Source organism: Oncorhynchus tshawytscha, linkage group LG02, assembly GCF_018296145.1.
Source record: "Oncorhynchus tshawytscha isolate Ot180627B linkage group LG02, Otsh_v2.0, whole genome shotgun sequence".
Lineage (NCBI taxonomy): Eukaryota > Metazoa > Chordata > Actinopteri > Salmoniformes > Salmonidae > Oncorhynchus > Oncorhynchus tshawytscha.
Window position 1 is genome coordinate 70,548,073 of NC_056430.1, and position 25,647 is coordinate 70,573,719.

The following is a 25,647-nucleotide window of genomic DNA, read 5'->3' on the forward strand; positions in this document are numbered from 1 at the left end:
ACTCGAAAGATGGCCGTGAATGGACAGTTAGGGAAACACCTACTCAAGACCGTTTCCGGTTTGAAAACATTGCGTGCTTCTGATCCACACATGTGAGCTTGCATACCAACTTCTGAACTGGATATTTAAAAGAAAAAGGTAGAGTTTGCTGGTGGATGTTACATTTTTATAAACATGTACAATCGAGGAAAATGGTGGCACGTATTGATTGTTGTATTTTTGTGTTTTAACCGATTGTCTGGTACGTATAGCTTGCATGCTAATGGACTGTAGCTTACTAGCTAACGTTAGCAATGTTGCTGATGTGTATGGGATGTGCTAGTGGGGATGTAGCTAGCTAACAAGCCATCGAGATTCTAGTTAAATATTTTGTGAAGCAGAAGGTAAATAATACACTCAATGCGCATGTAGCAATGCCAAAGTGTACACAATTAAAAGCTTTATCATAGTTGTATTAGAAATAGTAGATATATGAAACTGTACAATCATACATTGCTTGACATGTAAGTGGTGTAAAAATACTTTTAAGTAGTACTTTAAGTCGTTTTTTGGTTATCTGTACTTTACGTTAGTATTCATATTTTTGACTACTTTTCTAAAGAAAACAATGTACGTTTTACTCCATACATTTCCCTGACACCCAAAAGTACAAATTACATTTTGAATGCATAGCAAGACAGGACAATTGTCCAATTCGCGCACTTATCAAGAGAACATCCCTGGTCACCCCTACTGCCTCAGATCTGGCAGACTCACTAAACACAAATGCTTCGTTTGTAAATTATGCCAGTGTTGAACTGTGCCCATGGCTATCCTAATAAAAACAAGAACACTGTGTCGTCTGATTTGCTTAATATAAGCTATTTTAAATGATTTATACTTCTAATTTTGATACTTAAGTACATTTAACACCCAATACTTTTAGACTTTTACTCAAGTCGTATTTTACAGGGTGACTAACTTTTACTTGAGTCAATTTCTTTAAAGCTATTTTTACTTTTACTCAAGTATGTAAATGGGGTGCTTTTTCCACCACTGGCATGTGTTCTAAAAGAGCCCTTATCACCCCCTTCCTCTCTGATTGATAACATTCACTGTGTATTTTGTCTCTGTAGACCTTTAAATCCGTAAACAACCATGGCATCAACGGAGGAGGACTTCCCTCGCGGAGGTAAAACCAAGCAGACCACTGAAAGTAAAGCAGAACCTGTGAGAAGGCATACAGAAGTGGACAATCTGTTCGAGGTAAAAACACGAGTCTTGTCAATCATCAAGGTGATATACGAACCTTATTGTTGTTTTAACTCAAATTAGCTCTGGTCCAGAGATTAGTTTGTGACGGTTCAGCCGACTGACACTCTGGACCAGAGCTAAGCTCAAATGTGCATCTCAAACAGTATTCTGTCTGTCAGTAAAGATACTATTGTGGTTGACTCTTTCAGACACATACAGCAGAGGAATCCAAGAAAAGGAAGGGACAGAAAGAGGGTGCCTTGAAGAAAGCTAAGAGGCAAAGGACGAGCAAAGAGGAGGCTCTGAAGCTCAATACAACAACTTCTGTAGATATCCTACAGTTAAAAGTAAGTTCAATCAGCAACATACTTTTTAACATTTTATATTTCTCTGCCATCTCATTTCCTTTGCACACCCATTGAATGTGAGCTGAACCTGGGTCATGCTCATAAGGGCACAACGTTGCAATTTTTTTTAAGGTTGTGTAACAGGGAAAGGGATAAAAAAAGCGTTTCTTATTGGACAAGTCCAGGGAGTCCCTCTGTTTCAGTACATTTACTTCTGTTTGATTACTAATGACCACAAACCTGTTTGGTTTTTTTTACCCCCAGAGCCTGAAGGTGGGTACCCTACTGCTGGGCTGTGTGAAGGAGGTGGCCGATTTTGAGGTGACAATTAACCTGCCCAGCGGCCTTTTGGGATACCTGAACATTTCCAATATCTCGGACTCGTACACCAAGATACTGAGTGACCACCTGGACTCTGCTTCTTCAGAGGTAACACATTTAATGTAACTCCTACCTAGGGGATTGTTCTGTCTTTATATAGGTAAAAGGCTATGCACTAGTTTCTGAGATGTCTAATAAGGCAGTTCTAAGGGCATGTCTACACTTGACACATAGATGCTACTTCTGCTATCTGAATAGATAGTTCTAGGCGCACAAAAGTCGCACTGGGTTCATATAAGGCTGATCACCTTAGGGACGCATTGTGAGGATCGTGTTTGCTGGCTTCATAAATGCAACCCAGCTGGCTAATATTTTGAAAAACACAATTGTGTTTGGCCAGAGTTCTAGAGATGGTTATGCTAACCCCTTTAGCTTTCCGAGCTTGCTGGCTAGCTACAGGGGCTAGTTGACTAGTTAGTGTTTTGCTACTGCCATCAAGTTCTTGTGCTATTATCATCTTTTGCCTATGCCACCGTTTTGCAGAATGCTTACTGACATTTGAATATAGTGCGGGGAAGGGAATCCGGACATGGTAGACCATGTTTAAATGTGGCGTAGTTGCATGATCAAAACTCCTCGATCAGAATACAAAAACTTAATTAACTGTAGTCTACACACGGCCTGTGAGGTCTTATCCTCGTATTATACAATATTTAGAAGAACTGTGCTCTGAGTTAAAAAAATCGTATACAGCTTTAATTATTTATTTTTTTGCCTGGTGCACCGTGGGGCTCCCGACCTCACAGAGTTCAGAAGACAATTCCTGATACTGTACGAATGAGGTGTGAACAACACATCCTAATGGATCCACTTTGCTCTTTCTCTCCAGGAGATCTTCTCTCTCCACAGTCTCTTCTCCCTGGGCATGTTGGTCAGGTGTGTGGTAGCCAGGTTGGACACTGCCAAAGGAGGATCGGTCAGCATTCAGCTGTCAATCAACCCCAAAGAGGTCAACAAGGGCTTGGGTACTGGCTCTCTGAAGGCTGGCTTGGTGAGTCAACACCTACAGTATACGTGATATAGTACAAATTAAAAACAGGCTCCGGGCCCGGGATCTCCTCTTCAGTGATGATACGATGACGAGTCGGAACGGGGCACAGTCTGTCTCGGGGGGTCACTGAGTCAGGGTCGTGTTTTGTGTCTCTGGGTTCAGTTCCCCAGAGCAGTGTCTCTTCAGTTGAAGACATAGAGGCATTTGTCTAAGAAGAGCTAGAAAAATAAAGAAAAGTTGTGATATCCTGTTTATGATTTGAGGTCATGTTTTAGGCTAAGACGGACGTGTCACGTTTTTGTTTCAGATCCTGAGTGGATGTGTGGAGAGCATTGAGGATCACGGCTACCTGGTTGACCTCGGCATCAAGGGAACCAAGGCCTTCCTGCCCAAGCAGGCAGCCAAAGACAAAACTAATAGTCCGAAAGGTATCTAAAGAGTCCCCTTTCACATCAAATATAGTATGCTTTCCATTCAATGTCACGCTGTTAGGTTCTCCAGAAGTCTGATACATTTCTTCAATGTACTCTGTAGACATCAAAATGACTCATGTGTTATTAACTGTGTTGAATGTGACTTTTCTGGGTCATGTTCATTGTGGCTCGCAATTGAAAAAGTTTAAAATGTTTTGCAACGGAAAATATAAATGAGTATTTCTTGTGGGACAAGTCCCGGTAGCCTCTTCCTGTTTCAGTCTGTTTTCTTCCGTTTGATGCCTAACGAACAACAACCCTGGTGTTGCAGAGCTGAAGGTGGGCCAGTATGTGACTTCTCTGTTGGAGGAGGTGAAGAACGATGAGCGTGTGGTCCGTCTGTCCATCAGCCCCATGGCGGTGGCCCAGGCCGTTGCAGACACAGCGCACGGCTGGACCCTTACCAACCTGCTGCCTGGCCTACTGGTCAAGGCCCAGATCAAAAAGGTACATTGACTGAGTACTCTTGTATTCTAATAACAATCTTCTACATATTAGTATTCTAAGTCTAAGCACAGAGAAGTGTTGGCTTACACCTATGATTATAAATGAACAATTACACCGTTTCGTGGTTTAGTATTGTTGGCAAATGCCTCTTGTTGCTTGACGTATAAACTTGTTGTAATATTGATAGCAACTAGAGAACTTGCAATTTTGTATATCCTGAGAGGTCTCTTTTTTCATAAAGTCAATAATATGTTGATGTCCTGTTTCATTGTGGTTGACCCTGTGGTTCTAGGTGACCCCACGTGGTCTGATTCTGGAGTTCCTCTCCTCCTTCACTGGCCTGGTGGACTTTATGCACCTGGAACCAGAACAGGCCTCCACATTCAACGAGGGAGACAGCGTAAGAATTTACAGTCTATTAGGCTAGATGCAAGAGTTGTACTTATTTCTACCTCAAATAACAAAACAAAAACCAAGATATTCACGAATTTCAAATTGGCCGATTATGACTGTAATCTCATTTAGACATTACATTCAGTTGACCTTTATTGACCTTTGACCTCTTACCCCTTTCTCTCCCAGGTGAAGGCCTGCGTCCTTTATGTGGAGCCGTCCACCCGGCTAGTGGGCCTGTCCCTGCGCAGCCACCTGCTGCAGCCAGGGGGCGACGTGGACCTGGTGGCCACTGAGAGGATAGGGGAGGTGGCGCATGGCTGCAAGATGACCGCTCTCCATCACCTGTCTGGAGCCATGCTGGAGCTGCCTGACCAGACTGTGGTGTTTGTACATGTGAGTCCGTGTTAGACCATACTTTCGTTGCGTCTTGTGAGTTTAAGTACCAACTCGGGTCTTCGTACATGTTAGTTCCTATTGTTGGTAGACCATATTGTTGGTGTACCATACTAACTATAGCCAAGGCCCTCTTTGTGGACCTGGTAGAGCACCTTACTACTGCCAAAATGCTAAGGATCATCCACTATAGGACAAAGACAGTGTTGTAGAGAATATTGTGATGGGTTTTGAATGAGGAAGTTCTTCGGCTATGGTGAGAACATAATGGTGAGCCCGTGCCCCTTGGATCATGTGACAAGCCAACATTAAAAACAATACAAAACCTCAAACCCATGGTTGTTTTGACCTGGCCCAGTGAAAGTGGACTAATGTGGTCTGTGACTGGCCTAGTGGCAGTGGTTTGATTTGATCCGTCCGTTTCTCCCGTCTCCAGAGGAACCACATGAAGGAGCCCATGGAGGCGTTCAACCTGAACCGTGTCATGGCCAAGCCTGAACACACCTGTAGGATCATGGACTTCAGCCCCATGGAGCAGGTGCACCTGGTCAGCCTGCGTCAGTAAGTGTGGTGTGTGTGTGTGTGTGTGTGTGTGTGTGTGTGTGGATGGGGATCCTGTAGTGCAGTGGTATTCAAATGTTTTCATTTTCTTGGCCAGATTTCTCGCGACCCCCCCCACCCACCCAAAATCAAATGATTTACATTGACACTTAACCATCAATTCATTATATTTCAATATTTTCTATCAGAATTAGGAGAACCAATAAATACATTAATTAAATAAAATAGTATTTTCAAATGATCTTTCTCGAAAACTTTTTGTATATTGTCCCATATAATAATCTGTATGTTTGTTCCAGCTTGGAAAGGGCGTCTGTTTGTTCCAGCTTGGAAAGGGCGTCTGTTTGTTCCAGCTTGGAAAGGACGTGTGTTTGTTCCAGCTTGTAAAGGGCGTGTGTTTGTTCCAGCTTGGAAAGGGCGTGTGTTTGTTCCAGCTGGAAAGGACGTGTGTTTGTTCCAGCTTGAAAGGACGTGTTTGTTCCAGCTTGGAAACGTGTGTTTGGAAACGTGTGTTTGTTCCAGCTTGGAAAGCGTGTGTTTGTTCCAGCTTGGAAAGGGCGTGTGTTTGTTCCAGCTTGGAAAAAGGAAACGTGTGTTTGTTCCAGCTTGGAAAGGACGTGTGTTTGTTCCAGCTTGGAAAGGACGTGTGTTTGTTCCAGCTTGGAAAGGACGTGTGTTTGTTCCAGCTTGTAAAGGGCGTGTGTTTGTTCCAGCTTGGAAAGGACGTGTGTTTGTTCCAGCTTGGAAAGGACGTGTGTTTGTTCCAGCTTGTAACCTTGCTGTCTCTCCTATAGGAGCATCATTGATGCCCCGTTCTTCAGAAGATACCATGACATCCAACCTGGACAGATTGTTCAGGTAAGATATTTTATATTTTTAGTTTGTCTCTCTCTTGCACAACACCTGAAAGGTCTTAAAAAAAAGATACCACATTAGCCCATTGAAGCGTCTTTGGTATTGTGTGCATAGGGTGGCAAAAATCTGGTAACTTTCCTGGGTTTTCTAGAAATCCAGGTTGGGCGATTCTGGATGATTTGCTCCTGATTCCAGGAACCTTCCAACAGGAAATTGTGCTTTGCTAGTGGCATGTGTTTAACCCAGTTAGTCCTCCCTCTCTCCCAGGGCATGGTGACGTCCCTCCAGAGCCATGGCATGATGGTGAAGGTGACCGACTACATCAGAGGCCTGGTTCCATGGACACACCTCTCTGACATCATCCTCAAGAACCCAGAGAAGAAGTACACAGTGGGCATGCCCATCAAGTGCCGGGTCAGTAGTACTATGTAACCGCTCACCTTTAGAAAGGGTCAACTGTGGTGACCTTTAACCTTGGGGAACCAATCATTGAGGAAATTAACACCTACTCATAATTCTCTTTAGCAAATATTAGGTGTAGGTTAATCTACCTAATAAGTGTCTTGTAAGGATCTGACCCTTTTTTTCAATTTTTGCCTAAAATGACATACCCAAATCTAACTGCCTGTAGCTCAAGACCTGAAGCAAGAATATACATATTATTCATACCATTTGAAAGGGAACGTGTTGAAGTTTGTGAAAATGTTAAATTAATGTCGGAGAGTATAACACATTAGATCTGGTAAAAGATAATACAAAGAAAAAAACATGCGTTTTGTACCTTCGTCTTTGAATTGCGAGAGAGAGGTCATAAAGTATTATTCCAGCCCAGGCGCAATTAAGATTTTGCCCACTAGGTAGCAGAATGTGCAAAGTTTTAAATTGATCCAATGAAACATTGTATTTCTGTTCAAAATTGTCAATACTGCCCAAATGTGCCTAATTGGTTGATTAATAACTTTTCAAGTTCGTAGTTGTGCACGCTCCTCAAACGATAGTATGGTATCTTTCACTCTAACAGCTACTGTAAATTGGACAGTGCAGTTAGAGTAACAAGAATTTAAGCTCTCTGCCAATATCAGATATGTCTATGTTCTGGGAAATGGTCTTGTTACTTACAACATCATGCTAATCGCATTAGCGCACATTAGCTCAACCGTCCTGCGGGTGGAACACCGATCTGTAGAGATCCTTAACTTCTCTGGGATATGTGGGACTGTAGCGTTCCACCTCGCCAACAGCCAGTGAAATTGCAGGACGCCAAATTCAAAACAAAAGAAATCCCATAATTAAAATTCCTCAAACATACAAGTATTTTACACCATTTTAAAGATAAACGTCTTGTAAATCCAGCCACAGTGTCCGATTTCAAATAGGCTTTACGGCGAAAGCACACCAAACGATTATGTTAGGTCAGCACCTAGTCACAGAAAACCATACATCCATTTTCCAGCCAAGGAGAGGGCTCACAAAAATCAGAAATACGATTAAATTAATCACTAACCTTTGATCTTCATCAGATGGCACTCCCAGGACTTCATGTTACACAATACATGTGTGTTTTGTTCGATAAAGTTAATCTTTATCCAAAAACCTAATTTGAAATTGGTGTGTTCAGAAATTCATTGCCTCAAACAAACATCTGGTGAAAGTGCAGAGAGCCGCATCAAATGACAGAAATACTCATAATAAACATTGATAAAAGATACACGTGTTAAAACATGGAAATATAGATAAACTTCTCCTTAATGCAACCGCTGTGTCAGATTTCAAAATGGCTTTACGGTGAAAGCACACCTTGCGATTATGTTAGGTCAGCGCCAGTCGCAGAAAAACATCCAGCCATTTTCCAAAGAAGGCGAGGTGTCAGAAAAGTCAGAAATAGCGTTATAAACATTCACTTACCTTTGATGATCTTGATCGGAATGCACTCCCAGGAATCCCAGTTCCACAATAAATGTTTTTTTGTTCGATCAAGTCCATAATTTATGTCCAAATACCTCCTTTTTGTTTGCGTGTTTAGCCCAGTAATCCAAATGCATAATGCACAATCACTTGTTCCGACGAAATATTTAAAAAGTTATATTACAGTTCGTAGAAACATGTCAAAGAATGTATAGAATCAATATTTAGGATGTTTTTAACATAAATCTTCAATAATGTTCCAACCAGAGAATTCCTTTGTCTTTAGAAATGCAATGGAACGCAGCTACCTCTCACAGGAGCATGCGTGATCAGCTCGTGGCACTCTGCCAGACACCTGGTTGAAACCGCTGTCTTTCTCTCCCCCTCACAGTAGAATCCTCAAACAAGGTTCTAAAGACTGTTGACATCTAGTGGAAGCCTTAGGAAGTGCAATATGACCCCATAGACACTGTATATTCGATTGGCTATGACTTGAAAAACTACAAACGTCAGATTTCCCACTTCCCCGGTTGGATTTTTTTCTCAGGCTTTTGCCTGCCATATGAGTTCTGTTATACTCAGACATCATTCGAACAGTTTTAGAAACTTCGGTGTTTTCTTTCCAAATCTACTAATTATATGCATATTCTAGCTTTTGGGCCTGAGTAGCAGGCAGTTTACTCTGGGCACCTTTTTATCCAAGCTACTCAATACTGCCCCACAGTCCCAAAGAAGTTAAGAGGTTTTAACGTACTCTGTGCTTGCTTGTCTGGTTTGCTGTTTTAATCTCTTAGTTTAAAACTGTTTCCCTCCATCCCTCTGTCTCAGGTGTTGTCAGTGGACCCACAGGAGAAGAAGCTGACCCTAACCAGGAAAAGGGCCCTGATAGATTCCTCCCTACCCCCATTCCTGACCTACGAAGATGCCCGCCGCGGTCGCGTCTCCCACGGGTTCATCGTCTGTGTCAAGGACTTTGGCTGCATCGTCCGTTTCTACGGCGAAGTCAAGGGGCTGGTGCCCCCCAACGAGCTCAGCACGGAGCCAGTGGTAGTTCCTGAGAACATGTTCTACGTCGGACAGGTGAGGGGAAACAAAATGGCTGCCTGGAACTTTTCTGTATCTTGATCATTCTTATGCGTTGTAGATTTGCTGTTGTTTTTCTGTGTTCTTCTTGCGATATAGGCTAATTGTCCTCTTGAATAACTTTGAAGTAGCCTACTGATAGTTATTGAACTTTGACACCTAAAACAGTCACTTTAACTGAAGTTCTTCCACCAGTTTGTCTTGCCGCGGTGTCAGAAAAGGTTATTTTTCAAACTTCTGTATCAAAACAGGGAAGTCTTAGTTTAGTTTGGATTTCTTTTTCATTAATTGGTCTTTTGACTAATCACATCTGAAAAAGATCTGATGTGAAAAGGTCTGATGTTAATTGTCAAAATACCAATTGTTAAAAAAAAAATATCAGAATTGGGCTGCCTTTCTAAACGCAGTCTTAACGGCTACCTTGGTTCTCTGTTCTGTTCAGGTGGTGAAGGCTAAAGTGCTGAACTGTGACGTGGAGAAGGAGAAGCTCCTTCTTTCCTTCAAGGCAGTGGCAGGAGGAGACGCTGAGGGACCGCCTAAACCCAAGTTTGACTTTGAGGTTGGGAAGGTAAGAAAATGGCAGCACATCCTTTCATATTGTTAACACATAATAATTTCTGAATTTGTAAAAAAAAAAAAAAAAAAAGATGGTCTCTCTTTTATATAGTTGCATGTTCTGTGCAGTTGTTAAATGTGTTGGGTTAATCTCTGTTGTTGGCTTGGAGTCTAGACTGTTCTTTGCTTTCTGTTTTTTGTCTTTTTTATTGTTTTAGAAAGTGGAGGTTAAGGTGGTGAGTAAAGTCCTGACCGGTCTGGAGGTGTCCATTCTCCCAGAGGAGACCACCGCCTTGCTACCCATGATGCACCTCTCCGACCACGTGTCCAACTGTCTACTGCTGTGGGAGGGGCTGCAAGAGGGTGACATCATCTCCAACATTGTCTGCCTCAGCGAGAAGAAACCGAATATTGTATCCTTTTCATACTTTTGAACTTCAGATCGCTCACTTCCCTCCACACATTGATTTCAGACACATAGCCCAAAACATAACAGAACGCTCATCGGTGTGGCTGAATGCTGTGTTCGTCTCACCATTGTGGTTGTGTTTAGAATGTAGTGGCTATACCAAGGAAACGACTACCTCTTACTAAAGGACATCGTAACCACTTTTTACTGTAGTACGACTACACAGTACCTCTTTCCCTTAACCCTGCCTGTCTCAAGACCCTGACTAAAAAGCCCACTCTGAAGTCATTCCTGGAGGAGGGGGGCGTGGTGGCTAAGGAGTTCTTTGACATCACAGTTGGGATGCAGCTGATTGGCTGGGTCAAGAACATTATGCCCTACGGAGTGTTTGTGGAGTTCCCCTATGGTCTGGTTGGCCTGGCCCCTAAAGCGGTGAGTTGGTAGGGAAGGAGTTACTAGTGACCCCTACTAACTCTTAGTAAATTCCAATTTACTCCCACTAACTCCAATTGAGTTAGTGGGAGTAAATTGGAATTTACTAAGAGTTACTAGGTGTCAATGGGAGTTAGTAGGTGTCAATGGGAGTTAGTAGGGGTCAATGGGAGTTAGCTAAGAATATATTATGCAGTTTGTTGAAAAGGTGCAGCTCACCTCTCCTTTCTCCTTCAAATCATCAATAACATTGTCTAAAAGCCATTACTATAGAATAATTTATATTGACATACTCTTTCTCCTCTAGGCCATGAGTGACAAGTTTGTCAGTGACACGTCATCTCACTTCCAGCTGGGCCATACGGTGTTTGCCAAGGTGACCAACTTGGATGAGGAGAAGCGCAGGTTCCTGGTCAGTCTCAAGGTGTCAGAGGTCCCCTCCACTAAGAGAGACGGCCAGGCCAGGCTGATCCGAGGCCTGCAGGAGAGGAAGGAGGTGATTGAGATGATGGCCAGCAGAGGTACGTAGGTGGAGTTGTAACGTTCTTGTCAACTGTTCTAGGAAATATGAGTTTTCTTCCGTTTGCTAAGTTCCCTTTTCCTAGTAGGTTCAAAAGTGCTATTCCAATACATTTAAATTGATCAAAATGATTATGCTAAGAGTTACCTTTAACTCCCTCTTTTCTCTTGTTCCTCCTCTCTCCTCCCTCTGTCTCTGACAGGTGACTCTGACCTACTCAAGCAGCTGTCTGCGGTGACCACAGGCCAGAGGATGAAGATGAGCGTAGACGAGGTGAGGGAGGATGGGAGTGTCACCTTCAAGTCAGACGAACTCAGCGCAGCCACCGTACTGGCCACCAAGGACCATGCGCCGGGTGAATATTCACTATATGTCCAATCAGGGTTGGGCTCAATCCTCTTTCAATTCAGGAAGTGAATTGAAATTACAATTGTAGCTCCTGCATTGACTGAATTTACATGGAATTGACCGTGTACCCAGTGGAACTTCTACCAGACACAACATGAGGAATCTTTTGAGTGTGACACTTGGGGAATGTTTTGACTGTTACATCATAGTTATAATGTAAACTAAATGTGTGTAATGTTTCAGGTAAGTTGGTGACGGGACAGGAGTGCATGCCGGTAATCCTCCACGTTGACCTCGTGACCTCTGAAGTCTACGTGTCCCTCTTGGCTAAACTGACCGGAAAGAGGAAAGCGGTGAGTACAAGGCTGCATCTCAAGTGACACCCTAGTTCCTATATAGTGCGTTTGGAACACTGCCCTACTATAGCTAGTATCGTTTGTGACTACGTGAAGCTTCTTTGAGTGGTTGGGTGGCTGAGAAGTCAATAGTGGGTAATTTGGTTTAAAAATTTTAATTAAATGAGCAACTATTCAATGCAATAGATCTGTATTATCCCTCAAGTTGAAACTCCCTGTTTCGTCCATAAGGGTGCAATCTTTTCCACTTTGAAAAGCCTTCAAATCTTGATAGTTCATTACCTGTGTCCTTATAGGTGGAGGCAGGGTCCACACACACTGCCACTGTGCATCACGCCGACCGCGACTTTGCCGTCATCTCATTGGGCGACACGGCCCAACTGACGGTCATCCAAACCACCAATCACCTCAACGAAACGTTCCGCTTTGACTCTGAGAAACTGACCGCCGGTAAAACCCTGACGATCACTGTCACCAAATCCAGCTGCGAGGAACTAGAAGGGCTCCCCCTAGTGTCCTGGGAACTCGCCCCGCCCATAAGCAAAAGATTAATCTCCGTCTCCAAGGGGTCAAACGGCACGTATCGCTACGGCGACGTGGTAAAGGGGAAGGTGAAGACAGTGAAGCCTACGTGTGTGCTGGTGACGCTAGAGGACGGGAGCACTGGGTGCGTGCACGTGTCCGAGATACAGGAAGTGGTGTGCGTGGGAACGTTCCCCACGTCCCTCCTCAAGATAGGAAGTGAGGTCACAGCCCGGGTCATCGGAGGACGGGCGGGCAACAGTCACAGGTAAGGATAACAATATAGCAACAGATTTAAGTAGCCACATTTTGCTATATAGTTTGATAATTTGAAGGATATTTCTGAATTACAGGTATTCTGTTTGAAATATCTGCGTTATTTTAGAGTTGCAAATATATATTGTCTTCTTTTTTTTAGGTTCTTGCCGTTCTCCCATCCCAACTTCACGTACTCCATGCCTGAACTCTCACTTCTTCCCAGGTAAATGTTCTGAACATTTAGAAGAACGTATTCTGTTATTATACTGCCTTTTTGGTTTCTTGTTCGATAATCTTTCCCTCTCTGGTCACAGGAACCTGAAAGAAGACGCGGATGTTAAGCCTGTCAAGACCAAAGAGAAGCTGAAGCGTTATCAGGTCGGAGACGACGTCATTTGCTTTGTGTCAAAGGTGAGTTTGAACAAACGTTAAGTGACTTGTTATACAGATGGGGGGGGGGGACATGTTTAGTAGTAGTACTAGTTGTGTTAAATGTGTATTTCTTCCTCAGTACTTTCCAAAGAGGAAGTGTCTAGAAGTGACTACTGGTCCCTCAGTAACTGGAACTGTTGAACAACTGGCCATGACCTCTGACCCTGAAGTATGTTTTATATACACTTAACTCAATGTTTTTCTCATTAATTCTATGGGGAATTCCCTCAAAGACCTCAAGACATTTTTGTAAGATGGTAAAATGAAGATGGTGATGTCCCTTATACTGTATGGATCTGTGTTCACCCTAATAGGTTCATGAAAATCATTTTTAATTGTACTTATTCAGGGTGCCAAACACCCAGAGAAGCTGTTCAAGCTGGGCCAGGCGGTCAGTGCTAAGGTGGTGACAGTCAGCTCCTCCAAGCCCTCACGCTTCTCATTGTCTCTCAATGGTGAGAACACAAAATAAACACAAACGTGACCCTCTTCTGACCGTCAATACAGTGAATATAAGACCCTTCCAACCACCAATAGTACATTGAATATTACATAGAACCTTCTAAACATCAGTACATTGAAAATAGGCCCTTCTAACCACCAATACAGAAATATCAACGCATAACCAACTTTTAACCTTTGAACCATCAATACAGACATGTCGACTCACCATATACAGCTCTCTCGCTACGTTGTGGTTGCATTTACTCACTCGTAGTGTTGGTTGTCAATCGCTGTCAGGTGTACACAAGTTGGAGAAGGGCCATGTAATCATGGGGTTGGTGCAGAAGCTAGATCCAGTCCTGGGTCTGCTGGTGAAGCTGCCATTCAGCGCCATGGGAACGGTTGCCATGGAGGATCTAGCCGACAAATATAAGCCAAAACCTCTGGAGCGGTACAGCAAGGACCAGCTGGTCAGGTCAGTGGCACACTTTAAACCTGGGTTAAAGGCTAACTGGACCAGTCTAAAAGTTAGTCAAGTTAAAATGGTTTTGGAGTGTTAACTCTCTAAAGCTGGTCTTTTTATTTATGTAATTCAAGTTATTTCAAGGTCATACTAAGTAATGTGTTAATGTTTTTGTGCTCTCTTTCTAGGTGCTGCATTGTAGGAGAGGCGACGAGCAATTGGCAGTTGTCCCTCCGCTCTTCGAGGTACGATTCCCCAAAATTAATTAGAGTTCAAGCGTATTAGGAAATGACTCCCAAAGCAATACCGACACCCTATTCAACCCTATACATGTCTCTCTCTTTGTTCTTCTCCTCTATTCTACTGGTCCATTCTAACTATCATATATCTATGTTAGGTGCTTTGAGCACTGGAAAAGGGCATTTTCTAAATGAATCATTTGAATGATCTTTCAGGACGAACCCAGAGAAGGCCTCGGTAGTAAAGGACCCAGAGATTGTGTCTCTAGAAGACCTGTCAGAGGGGCAGATCGTCAGAGGCTATGTGAGGACTGTCAATGCACAGGGAGTCTTTGTTAGGTAATTCAGTACATTATCTATTTATAGAAACCAACCCTTTTATTTAAAAAAAAAAGACATACCTTTACAATGTCCTGGAAAGATATGAAACTATGAATGGAAAATACATGTAAGGTATTCATTACTTCTGTATTATATTTAGACAATATATCTCAGATTCACAGTCCCTTTAGTATACATGTACAATGGTCTGGGAAGATATGACATTATCATGCAGCTTTCTCCTGAAGAACAATTGTGATTATGAAAACCCAATGTAGAAAAGCTGTTGCTATGGTAATATAGCTAATTGAAAATGTTGCCTTTTTGTTTTTGACAGTTTGTCTAGATCCATAAAGGGCAGAGCCCAGTTCCAGAAGGCCACTAAGTACTTTGTGGCTAGCCACCAAGACTATGCCAAGAAAGTACCGCAGGCCACACTGCTCACCACCAAGATCCTCGGGTAAGACACCCCCCCCCCCCTACAATAATTTGGTACAACCCCACCATCACTGCTAGGGGAATAGGTCGGCCCTTCCTGACCATCTCATTCTAGAATAGGGGTGTTCCATAAAACAAGGAAGTTGTTAGTCATATTTTTGTTATATTGAACACGTCTGTGACCCACAGGGTTATTATGGAGCAAACACGAGCACCAATGTGTAGGAGTTTTTAGGTTTCTACATTTTGTTTTTTTTAACACGAATGTGTTGTTCCTCGCAGCATCGACAAAGAAAGCGGGCTGGTGGATCTGTCTCTGCTCCAAGAGGACACTGGGAGACCAGACATGCTCCCAGAATCCCTGGGGCTGCACCTGCGCCTGACAGGAGAGGCCAAGGAGAAGCGTGACGCCACCAAGAAGAGGAAACGCACGGCGTCGGAGAGCAAGCAGGTGTCTATTTGTCCCCCTTCTGTTAATACAACGTCATCTAACGTAGCAGGCGTCTAAGCTGGGTCATCACATCCAGTTTTCAGAGGTAAAGGAAGCTACGTTGGAGCTGCTGTACCCCTGAAAACCAGATGTTTCTGGTTTCTAGTGACCCCACTGAGGGTGAAATACAAGCTAATCCTTTTTAGTTTGAATAAACAAAGTGATAGGACACCTGCAACAATATAACTGAGATGTGTGAGTGCTTTTTCATTTTTAAAAATGTATACATGTAATACAATTGAAATATTTTAAAAGGAAACCTGTCCTCTTCCGTGATGTCACTGATACTAATACTACCAAACAGAATAGAGGAAGCACTGATCACTGTATAACTTGGATTGCCCTAGCAGTTTGACCGGGGACTGGAATGTCTAATCCATATAATCACTTATCTTCTGTCTTAACGCAGGGAACTGCAGAACATGTTTCGAAGAAGAAGACGAAGGGGAAAGGGGAGGACAGCGACAGCGGAGTGGAGGTGTACTTCAGAGAAGAAGAGGAGGAAAATAAGTGTGAGCCTGCGGAGGTAGAGAAGCCCGTCCCAGTGCAGCCGGTCAGACTGCAGGTGACCGGAGGTTTCTCCTGGGATGCAGCGCTGAGCGCCCTGAAACCAGCGTCCGCTGCCCTGGGGGGAGAGGACTCCAGCGACGGGGAGGACGGCGAGGTGAACACTAAGGTAAGGAGTAATGCTGGGGTTGTACGGCGAGGGGAACACTAAGGTAACGAGTAATGCTGGGGTTGTACGGCGAGTGGCACCTACTAAAGGAAATCACTTAGTAAAGGAATGTTTGCTTTGCATTTGCTATGAGGGTTAGAATGGCTGTACAGCCTCAAATGTTCATGGGGGTGTTCGTTTGACCTCTCCCTTGGATTATTTATAGTACTGGTATTGTTTTCATGACCTTGTATGACCTTTCTCTATCTATCTTCAGCTGCCACTCTCCTCTAAATCCTTTCGTTCTTTCCTTTTTTTCTTTTCTTCTTTCCTTGCTTTCATCCCCCTCGTCCACCCAGCCCCAGAAGAAGTCTCACCATGTGCAGGAGGTGGAGAAGCGGGAGGCTGAGAAGGCCCTGACCAAGCTGGAGACGGAGCTGATGGACCCAGGCCTGCGACCCCAGACGGCGGCTAGCTTTGAGCGCCTGCTACTCGGCTCCCCTGACAGCTCTCTGCTCTGGCTGCAATTCATGGCCTTCCACCTGCAGGCCACACAGATCGAACAGGCTAGAGCGGTGGCTGAGAGGGCTCTGAAGACTATCTCCTTCAGGTTAGTGGTGTGGTGGGGACAGGTGTGTGTGTTCATAACACGCTCCTTAGATCCACTTCTGGAGGGTTCTCCTGTGCTGGTGCTGTCGTCGCTCTCCGAGTGCTGCAACTCCAGCCTGGAGGCCCTCAGCAGCTTTCTGGCTGTACAGTTGGAGGTGCTTGAGTCATTGGTGTGTGAGAGCAGTCTACCTGCCCCGCCCAGCCGCACTGTTGCTCTGGCAACCCTCAGTCCTACTGGGGGGGATTCTACCAGCGCAGCTAGGCTGGGGGGTGGACAACACGAAGAAGAAAGCGGGTCCTGTGGGTGGGTTGGCGTGGGGGGATATGAATGTGTTGATTAGGGCTGGGCAGTGTACTGTATTTTATGATGTATTGATGCACGGACCGTTTTTTATTTGTATTTATTTTTAACTTGACCTTCTAAAACGGTATTTGAATGTTTGGTTTGTTAAATGTGATACCCTGTGTGTAACGTCCATTTTTATAGTTTACTTTGCTACTTGGATCATCTCTCTGCTCTCTCTCTCTCTCTCTCTCTCGCTTCATGCCCGTTTCCACACACACCGAGCCCCGCCCCCCGTCACTCAAGGAGCGCATTTGTTGTTCCTCGACCACGAGACACTTGAGTTCAGTCTGCATGGTCGAATGCAACAATGTTGATGACAATGATGCTGTTTTCACTTTGCTTCTTAATATAAATCCACTAGTGTTCTACAATTACACTTCATTTTTGTTTCTTACATTTGCAAACAGCTAATTTGTCTTTTCTTAGAAAAATTGGGCCTTAATCTTATTTGCCGCTAATGCTAATCCCTAGTTAGCTGGCTAGCTAGCTAATAAATGTACTGAGTCAGAGCAAACGTAATCAGCTATACAGCCTGATAATATGTGTATCTTCTAAATCAGAGAGGAATACGCAAAGCATGAATATGTTAGCTAAATTAAGTAGCTTAAAGAAAACATTCAATGTAGCCAAAGATTATAGGGTCCCCAAGGAAACACTTGTCAACACTTTGGTTGCTACCCTGTCACAATAACTCCTCCCTGGCATTTTCATTCATTGTCATGTCAAACAACACTATTCAAAGTGCCCACTATTACATTCCAACTATAGAATTAGAATAATCATTCTATTTCCATGGTTCCAACAGTTCACCCAAGTGTTTTGCTCTGAATTGCAAGTCAAATCGCAGTTGCAACATTTGGTTAAAAATAAGGCCTAGATTGTTTGCCCGTGTCGTGCAGCCCTACGTGGCAGTATGGAAATGATCTCAAATTAGAGCAGGAAATACAGAGATTTATAAAAAATGTAGAAAAATATTTTTGGTTGAATTGAACAGTATTATACAATCAGAATGCAGAAAGACCCAGTTGAAATCACTTAGGATGATGTATGTGGTGCCACCCCAGGGTCACGCACTACTCATAAAGCACATTTACAACTTTTATTATTCAAATAGATAAAATAACATCATACTGCCTTTAAAAAAATATCTAAAAAATAGTGTTGATTGTGTGTCATGTCTGTATCCTGTCTGTCATCAAATAATTCTTTAAAAAATTGTATCACAAAAAAAGAGAGAAAGAAGGAAAGGGTGTATATAACGTATGTATTCTCCCTCAGAGAAGAGCAGGAGAAGCTGAATGTGTGGGTGGCTCTGTTGAACCTGGAGAACCTGTATGGGACAGAGGAGAGTCTTCAGAAGGTGTTTGAGCGAGCCGTGCAGTATTGTGAACCCATGCCCGTCTACCAGCAGCTGGCTGACATCTACGCCAAGTGTCAGAAGACTAAGGTAGCTTACTGCCAGGGCTCACAAACATTCATTACAACGGCTAAGATTCCTCAATTAACAAAAAGTGATTTACTTCGCGTATTTACTCTGTCGTATTAAAGCACGTTAGATGTTGTATTGGGACGTTTTTTTTTCTGAGCTTCTTGTACGTTTTCTTCTGTTGAATGGTCCTGCTAGCTCGCTGTTTTTACTGGTACGGTTTGGAGTAGGTTCTCATCAATTGTGTGTGTGTGTGTCTGTGTGTGTAGGAGGCGGAAGGTCTGTACAAGACCATGGTGAAGCGGTTCCGTCAGGAGAAGGCTGTGTGGCTGAGCTACGGGACCTTCCTGCTTCAGCAGGGTCAGAGTGACGTGGCCAGCGCCCTGCTACAGAGGGCCATCAAGAGCCTGCCGAACAAAGACAGTAAGGCCCCTGTTATCGCCTTTAGGACTCATACTCACCTTTTGGGAGCCCCTTACCTCAACACATTCCCTATTCGACCTCTAGCTCCTATTGGACACAGGGTTGGATTGATATAAACAAGATGGCAAATAGCGCTATCTTGTGGAATTTGGGCTGTATTGCTTACGCCAATCTTTCCTGTCCTGTTTCTACTCAGTCCGTTTATCTTTCAACAGATCTACTCACCAAGTCATTTGTCCAAGTTGACAGCTCTTAGTTAGTACGTTTTTGACTCTATGACAAAAAGGTACTAACACCTTACATACAGTATCTCCATGTTAACCAACCACCTTCTCCGTCGTACCTCTTCAGATGTGGATCTGATAGCGAAGTTTGCCCAGCTGGAGTTCCGCTACGGAGACGTAGAGCGAGGAAAGGCCATGTTGGACAGGATCCTGACCAGCTACCCCAAACGCACCGACCTGTGGTCCGTCTTCATAGACCTCATGGTCAAACACGGCTCCCAGAAGGAAGTCCGGTGAGTGAGCCCGACGGCACCTCACTATTGGAATAGCCTGATCCCAGGTCTGTTTGGCATAACAATGACCATAGGAGTTGGCAATAAAGCACCAACACTTCTGGGACCAGGCTGACCTGGTAATATTTCATTTATGAAAACATGTCATATTTGAATATGATCAACTTTAGTCTAGGAAAGTATGTAGATGTAAGTTCTTCACCACCTCAACTGACAAACTTGTATTCATTCATTTGGGGGTGGCAGGGTAGCCTAGTGGTTAGAGTGTTGGGCTAGTAACCGAAAGGTTGCAAGATCGAATCCCTGAGCTGACACGGTACAAATCTGTCGTTCTGCCCCTAGGCCGTCATTGAAAATAAGAATTTGTTCTTAACTGACTTACCTAGTTAAAAAAAGGTAAAATAAATTGGACTTTAACACTAGTCATGAATTTAGGTGTTTTTAAGGGCATATGCTAACTACCATATACAGTGCATTTGGAAGGTATTCAGACCACTTGACTTTTTCCACATTTTGTTACAGCCTTATTCTAAAATGGATTTAAAAAATGTAAATCCTCAATCTGCACACAATACCCCATAATGACAAAGCGAAAACAGGGTTTTGGAATTTATTTTGCACATTTATTCAAACTAAAAAACAGATGCCTTATTTACATAAGTATTCAGACCCTTTGCTATGTAACTTGAAATTGAGCTCAGGTGCATCCTGTTTCCATTGATCATCCTTGATATGTTTCTACAACTTGATTGGAGTCCACCTGTGGTCAATTCAATAGCAAAGTACAGAGAGATCCTTGATGAAAACCTGCTCCAGAGCACTCAGGACCTTAGACTGGGGTGAAGGTTCACCTTCCAACAGGACAGCGATCCTAAGCTCAGGGCCAAGACAACGCAGGATTGGCTTTGGGACAAGTCTCCGAATGTCCTTGAGTGGCCCAGCCAGAGTCCGGACTTGGGCCTGATCGAACATCTCTGGAGAGACCTGAAAATAGCTTTGCCTTGACGCTCCCCATCCAACCTGATAGAGCTTGAGAGGATCTTCAGAGAAGAATGGGAGAAACTCTCCAAATAAAGGTGTGCCAAGCTTGTAGCGTCATACCCAAGAGGACATGAGGCTGTAATCGCTGCCAAATATGTTTCAACAAAGTACTGAGTAAAGAGTCTGAATACTTATGTAAATGTGAGATTTCATTTTTTATGTGATAAATTTGCAAACATTGTCATTATGGGGTATTATTGTGTGTAGATTGAGGGATGTTTATTTCACTTTAGAATGAGGCTGTAACGTAACAAAATGTGAAAATAGTCGAGGGGTCTGAATAATTTCCGAATGCACCGTCATTGGTAGCATGGTATTTCCTGTCATGTGACCTGGTCTAACATCCTGTTTGCTGTGTTCAGGGCTGTGTTTGACCGTGTGATCCACCTGAGTGTGGCGGTGAAGAGGATCAAGTTCTTCTTCAAGCGTTACCTGGAGTATGAGAAGAAGAGTGGCACGCCAGAGAGCATCCAGGCTGTCAAGGACAAGGCTCTGGAGTACGTGGAGTCTAAAGGGACAGAGGCCGCCAGATAGAGACACACACGTCATGTTTTGGGTATTTTCCAACATCTGTAGGAAAAGAAGCAAAGGGCTGAAGGGGGAAGCCTGACCTGAATGTCGTAACAGCCTCGACACACACACAGATGTAGCCACACACCCTGCTGTTGGATATTCAGAGAAGACATTTTGTTAATTGCGTGAAAGCTTTCAAATGGTGACATGTCACACATGATATGGACTTTGAAATGTGGGAGGTCATTCTACCTGGTCGTTTTAACCCATTTTGTATAAATAGCATAATTTAAAATAAATATACTTTTTGTGTGTATGTATGGATGAAATGACAATTTTGTAATCAAATAAATGATACTAAATAACCTGTGTCTTATATACCATCTACTAATCATCCACAGAAGATGCACCACAGAGAGGATACATATTTTATTTAAAAGCGACAAACGATACAAAATTACAAGATGGGGGGTCACATCGTTACGTACATACATACAGGCAAGACTAGCTGTCTATCAGTCTTCGAGGTTATGGACCTGGTTTGTGTCAGAAATGGCACCCTATTCCCTATATAGTACACTACTTTTGACCAGGGCCTGCATAGGGTTTTGGTCAAAGGTAGTGCACTGTGTAAGGAATAGGGTGCCATTTCAGACACAATCCTGGATATATAGTTCTGTACATCAGAGAGCTGCTGTGATGTTGGTATTGGACTGGTTTTGTGATTCCAGCCTTTGGCCGCGTTCCAGACCGACGACATTGCAGTCGCTTGCCAGATCTCAATGGCTGCGTTCCAGACTGACAACATTGCAGTCGTTTGCCAGTTCTCCACGCCTGGATAAGTGTTTCACATATCAGCTAAAAGCATACGACTGCGCAGTCTATGATGTGGCATAGAACCATTTGTTGCTACGTGTGGCAATGTAGTCGGCCTGGAACGTGACCAATGTTTTGACTACCTCAGTATAGTGTTGCCTTGGTTGGAGTTGGCAGTATTGGACATGTTCTGTGTGTGGCACATGGTATTGAATGGCATGTTTGTGCTGGCTTGTATTGTAACACCCCTGAGGTATGAGAGGTATCCATTTACATCAATCCTGAAACTCGACCAATGACCTTCTCAGAATGCCAGACGTGTTGTTTGTGATTGGCTGTTTCTGGCAGTGTTGTACCAGGCATCGTCCAATGACGGGGAGAACTCGGTATTCTAAAGTGGCTCCCATTCCTATGTCACTTTCCTCTCATTCTCACTGGAGATACCATTAGTACGCTGCTGAAAAATGAATATTTGGGTCAGGAGTGTCCATATAGCCTTTACTCATTCTCACTGATCTAAAGGGGGAGGCTAGACAGCAGCTTTATGAAGCTCCACTGCTAAGCTAGGAGGGCCCAATCCCAAACTGACCTGCTGCACCCGATACCCTATCCTTCATTTCTTGTGGGAAGCCCCATTGGCATGCTAGTATGGCCAAATTTCAAACACCACATCCCTCAAGGTTAGAGTTATCATGTTGTTTTTAGGTTCCATTGCTAAACTAGTAGGGCCCGATCCTGAAACACACTCTTGCGCCCTGCCCCCTCGGTCATCGTTGACTTTCTTGACGATCTGAAAGGCCTGGACGGGTGTAATCAACATCCATATACAGTACCCAAACCCCAGCCATATGGATTAATGCTCAGTCAAAGACTAACACCATGGAAGCCACTTTAAGAATACAATCGACTCTGTGTGTTGTCCATAAAATGACCATCAATTCCATGTAAATGCGTACAGGTGCGTATGGCGGTCGTGGTGGCCCCTGAGGGTCCTTCACACCTCCTCTGGGTCCTGGGGCCCCTCAGTTCCCTGTGTGGGGTCTGGGTGGAGCCTGAGGATGGGCTTATTACACATGGGGCACACGCTACGGATCTCCAGCCACTTCAGCAGGCACCTGGATGGGACACACAAAATAGACCAATTTTCCTCAAAAAGTACATAACCTGTTCAAATATTATAGAGATGCATCCTTCATTTATTCTGTCTGTCCTTCATTCCTTTTCCTTTTTTCCAAGAGCTAATCATTGATCTGACAAGGATGTTAACTTCAAGGAAAGGGGGGTGGAACCAGAAGGATTTATGATGTAATCATGTTAGTTTCAGCTGCCTCTTGAACGTCATTATGACCACAGACGTGTTGACATTTTGTAAGCTCTGACTGTAAGGTGAGCCTGACGGTTCACTCACTTCTTGTGAAATGCATGCGAACACGGACACACGGCTAGCTCATCTCTGGTCCGAAACTCTTCCAAACATACTGCACATGTTTGCTTTAAGGGCAAGAAGAAAAAATGGTGTTAGTGTGTGTGTGTGTGTGTGTGTGTGGTCACATTTACAAGAACAATGATCGAGTCAAACTGCCCTTAGCACGAAGTTAAATACATCATCTGAGTTCAAACACTCAACACCAGGTTAAATGAAAGGCATTGCATCACCCACACGGAAATGGGTCAGAAAATGTTACATTATTTTCCAAACGATCTGCATATTGAAATAAAAAAATGTCACACAGAATAACACGACTTACTCCTAGAAGGCTCAGCTTCTTTCCTGCCCCTTTAAGAACCACCTATTGAGAACAAAAGAGCAGTTTGTACATATGTTAGAGGGAGCTATAAGCTACTTGACACACACACACAGGTATTGGTACAAATCCAAGGTTGATGTAATGGAAGGTTAACTATAAAGAGTAGTGGGCGTTGTTTCAACGCACGCTGACGACAACAGTGTGAAATACTGTAGTAGTAGTTGAACCCTGGTCAGACCCCAGTGCTATATGTGCTCGTGTAGAGAAAGGCCTACCTCGTTGTAGCTGAACTGCTCCCTCGTCCCTTGCTGTTTCAACCTACAAAGAGACCAATACAAAATGGCCGTGTTTAAAGATGGAGTCTGGGAAGCACTTAAGTTGACAAATAAACTTTGATTTGATTTACAAATTTGAAACATATTGTGTGAATTGAAATTCATAACATTTCTTATTTGGGGTGGGGGATAACGTACACGAAATGGATGACGTAGTAAACAATTTGGCATCACTTTAAAATGTCTGTCATCAATGCAAAGGGTGGCTACTTTGACGAATCTCACATATAAAATATATTTTGATTTGTTTAACACTTTCTTGGTTACATGGAATCATGTAATGTGTTATTTCATAGTTTTGATGTCTTCACTATTATTCTACAATGTAGAAAATAGTAAAAATAAAGAAAAACCCTGGAATGAGTAGGTGTGTCCAAACTTTTGACTGATACTGTATAGAAATAATATCATAGGCCTATAATATGATATAATACATAATTAATCATAATTATGCTCTTGAAGCATAGTAAGTGAAGCCTCCATGTGGATAAGTCTACATGTTAATATCCTGATTGCAATGGCAACCAGCCAGCAGCCATCTTTGTTTGGGTCCTGCCCCCTACGGTTTCCAAGCCACAAAGTCAAAATTCAGATGTTAAATTGTAGAAATAGGCAGGGTTTATCACTTTGTGGCTGTTCCAGCTAGTGATGACCCTACATACCTGAAGAGGTAGCAGCAGAAGATGAGGCTGAGCATGAAGACGAACAGGCCGATGCCCAGCACTATCACGTAGACATTGAGTGGCAGGTGGTAAGTGGTATCCATCTTGCTATGTCCACAGTACTTCTCAAAGTGCTGGAGACCTAAACCACAGGCATCCTGAGAAGAAAAATATATATTTGCACACAGCTTGTTGTCATGAAAGAGGTTGTCAAAACAACAGAGGGGCATGAACGAAAACATGTCACAGCTGACCTCACTTACCATATAATGAAAGTGTTATAAATACTAATATGTTTTCCCCTCTCAAAACAGAGGAGCCGGGGACATATCCCCCACATGCAAACGGCTCACAGCTTCTTGTTTACACACCTTTTAAAACAGGAGAGACACTAAAATGGAATGCAGAATCTCTCGCTGGTTCACTTCTCACGTAGGTGTTATAACTAGAGACATATTTATACATGGACTAATATATTTCAGTCTAAATATAGGGCTCTCATTATAACTGCGTTGCTTATTGTATGGTATTCCTCACTTAGACATCTCCATTATACCCTCCATGTAGGACACAAGAGCCACCGACATGTGTTTTACTATCTAGGGCTTCATGTTAGAAAGCCTAGTAAGCCTTGTATTGACAATCCAAACGACAAGGTCAATATTTGGTGGGGAGGGAGGGGGAAGTGACTGCCTGGTATTTGGCTCCCATCCCACCCGTACTGCTCTGTATTGCTCTGCTCTGACTGGAGCCGAGGCACGTAATTGGCAGTGAACTAAACCAACATGGAGTACGGTGGCTCCACTTCGGTCGGTGGGCCATCTGTTCCACAGACTCCCCTTCACAGACTAGGTGGCTGGCCTGTGGGTTGTGTGTGTGTGTGTGTGTCATGGGTGGGGGTTGGTTGGGGGCTTTAGCTAGCCTTTTCATGAACAGACACACAACACTCTAGGGACTGAGGCACCATTTGGCAAGACAATGGTAACCAGGAAGCACCACTTCCACCCATATGCCCCATGTGTTCTGTTCTTGTGAATTTGCCTCACCACGGACGAGATGCCCCCTCACCCCCCTCTCTTTGCCAGTCTGTTTTAACGGCCGTGTCACTTCATTTGGAGTGATAGAACGGGTACAGCTTGAGCACAGTGGGGGGGATGGGGTCATTCCTTTGACATTGGGGTTAAGGGAGAGGTGAATGAAAGTAGGGGGTCTTAGAATTGAAACATGGTTACATAGACAGTTTATTTTCTCAGATGTAGAATGG

At 43.6% G+C, this 25,647-nt stretch overlaps 2 protein-coding genes and 2 non-coding genes across 5 annotated transcripts; 3 read left to right on the forward strand and 1 right to left on the reverse strand.

The window, feature by feature from the left end:
• The first annotated feature begins 3 nt into the window (after positions 1–3).
• LOC112263624 (protein RRP5 homolog) lies at positions 4–21,187 on the forward strand. 2 transcript variants are annotated; one of them, XM_042303835.1, is made up of 35 exons: positions 4–138; positions 1,116–1,245; positions 1,443–1,580; positions 1,845–2,009; positions 2,791–2,952; positions 3,260–3,380; positions 3,697–3,872; positions 4,165–4,272; positions 4,455–4,661; positions 5,098–5,222; positions 6,017–6,080; positions 6,345–6,491; positions 8,811–9,062; positions 9,508–9,633; positions 9,839–10,033; positions 10,288–10,461; positions 10,769–10,982; positions 11,184–11,336; positions 11,573–11,682; positions 11,982–12,475; positions 12,626–12,688; positions 12,780–12,876; positions 12,977–13,066; positions 13,247–13,352; positions 13,639–13,816; positions 13,993–14,049; positions 14,260–14,382; positions 14,702–14,824; positions 15,085–15,253; positions 15,702–15,968; positions 16,307–16,557; positions 18,181–18,349; positions 18,598–18,751; positions 19,103–19,268; positions 20,672–21,187. In XM_042303835.1, exons 2-35 carry the CDS (start codon positions 1,138–1,140, stop codon positions 20,841–20,843), a joined length of 5,424 nt encoding a protein of 1,807 aa, XP_042159769.1. In that variant the 5' UTR covers positions 4–138; positions 1,116–1,137; the 3' UTR covers positions 20,844–21,187. The 2 variants fall into 2 exon arrangements, with proteins under 2 accessions (XP_042159769.1, XP_042159776.1); XM_042303842.1 differs by lacking the exon at positions 4–138 and adding an exon at positions 185–241.
• LOC112223396 lies at positions 3,022–3,169 on the forward strand. The gene has a single exon (XR_002949308.1). It is a non-coding gene; the product is annotated as a small nucleolar RNA SNORD15 (small nucleolar RNA).
• On the forward strand, positions 16,594–16,835 carry LOC112223492. Its single transcript, XR_002949333.1, has one exon. It is a non-coding gene; the product is annotated as a small nucleolar RNA SNORA53 (small nucleolar RNA).
• Positions 21,188–21,236: 49 nt separating the features above from the next.
• On the reverse strand, positions 21,237–24,514 carry LOC112263608 (RING finger protein 122). The gene is made up of 5 exons (XM_024440064.2): positions 24,384–24,514; positions 23,662–23,704; positions 23,387–23,428; positions 23,047–23,129; positions 21,237–22,753 (listed from the first exon to the last, which is right to left on the reverse strand). The coding sequence occupies exons 1-5, from the start codon at positions 24,485–24,487 to the stop codon at positions 22,633–22,635; spliced, it is 393 nt and encodes a 130-aa protein (XP_024295832.1). The 5' UTR covers positions 24,488–24,514; the 3' UTR covers positions 21,237–22,632.
• Between the last annotated feature and the right edge of the window lie 1,133 nt (positions 24,515–25,647).

What these genes read in the sequence shown, in the direction of transcription:
- LOC112263624 (XM_042303835.1), top strand. Translation starts at nt 1,138, where the DNA reads ATGGCATCAACGGAGGAGGACTTCCCTCGCGGAGGTAAAACCAAGCAG. An exon ending in CACCAAGGACCATGCGCCGG is followed by an intron (nt 11,337 to 11,572) that starts GTGAATATTCAC and finishes GTAATGTTTCAG; the next exon opens with GTAAGTTGGTGACGGGACAG. An exon ending in GGCTCCCAGAAGGAAGTCCG is followed by an intron (nt 19,269 to 20,671) that starts GTGAGTGAGCCC and finishes TGCTGTGTTCAG; the next exon opens with GGCTGTGTTTGACCGTGTGA.
- LOC112263608 (XM_024440064.2), bottom strand. Translation starts at nt 24,487, where the DNA reads ATGGATACCACTTACCACCTGCCACTCAATGTCTACGTGATAGTGCTG. An exon ending in TTCTGCTGCTACCTCTTCAG is followed by an intron (nt 23,705 to 24,383) that starts GTATGTAGGGTC and finishes GTCTCTTTGTAG; the next exon opens with GTTGAAACAGCAAGGGACGA. An exon ending in AGAAGCTGAGCCTTCTAGGA is followed by an intron (nt 23,130 to 23,386) that starts GTAAGTCGTGTT and finishes TTGCCCTTAAAG; the next exon opens with CAAACATGTGCAGTATGTTT.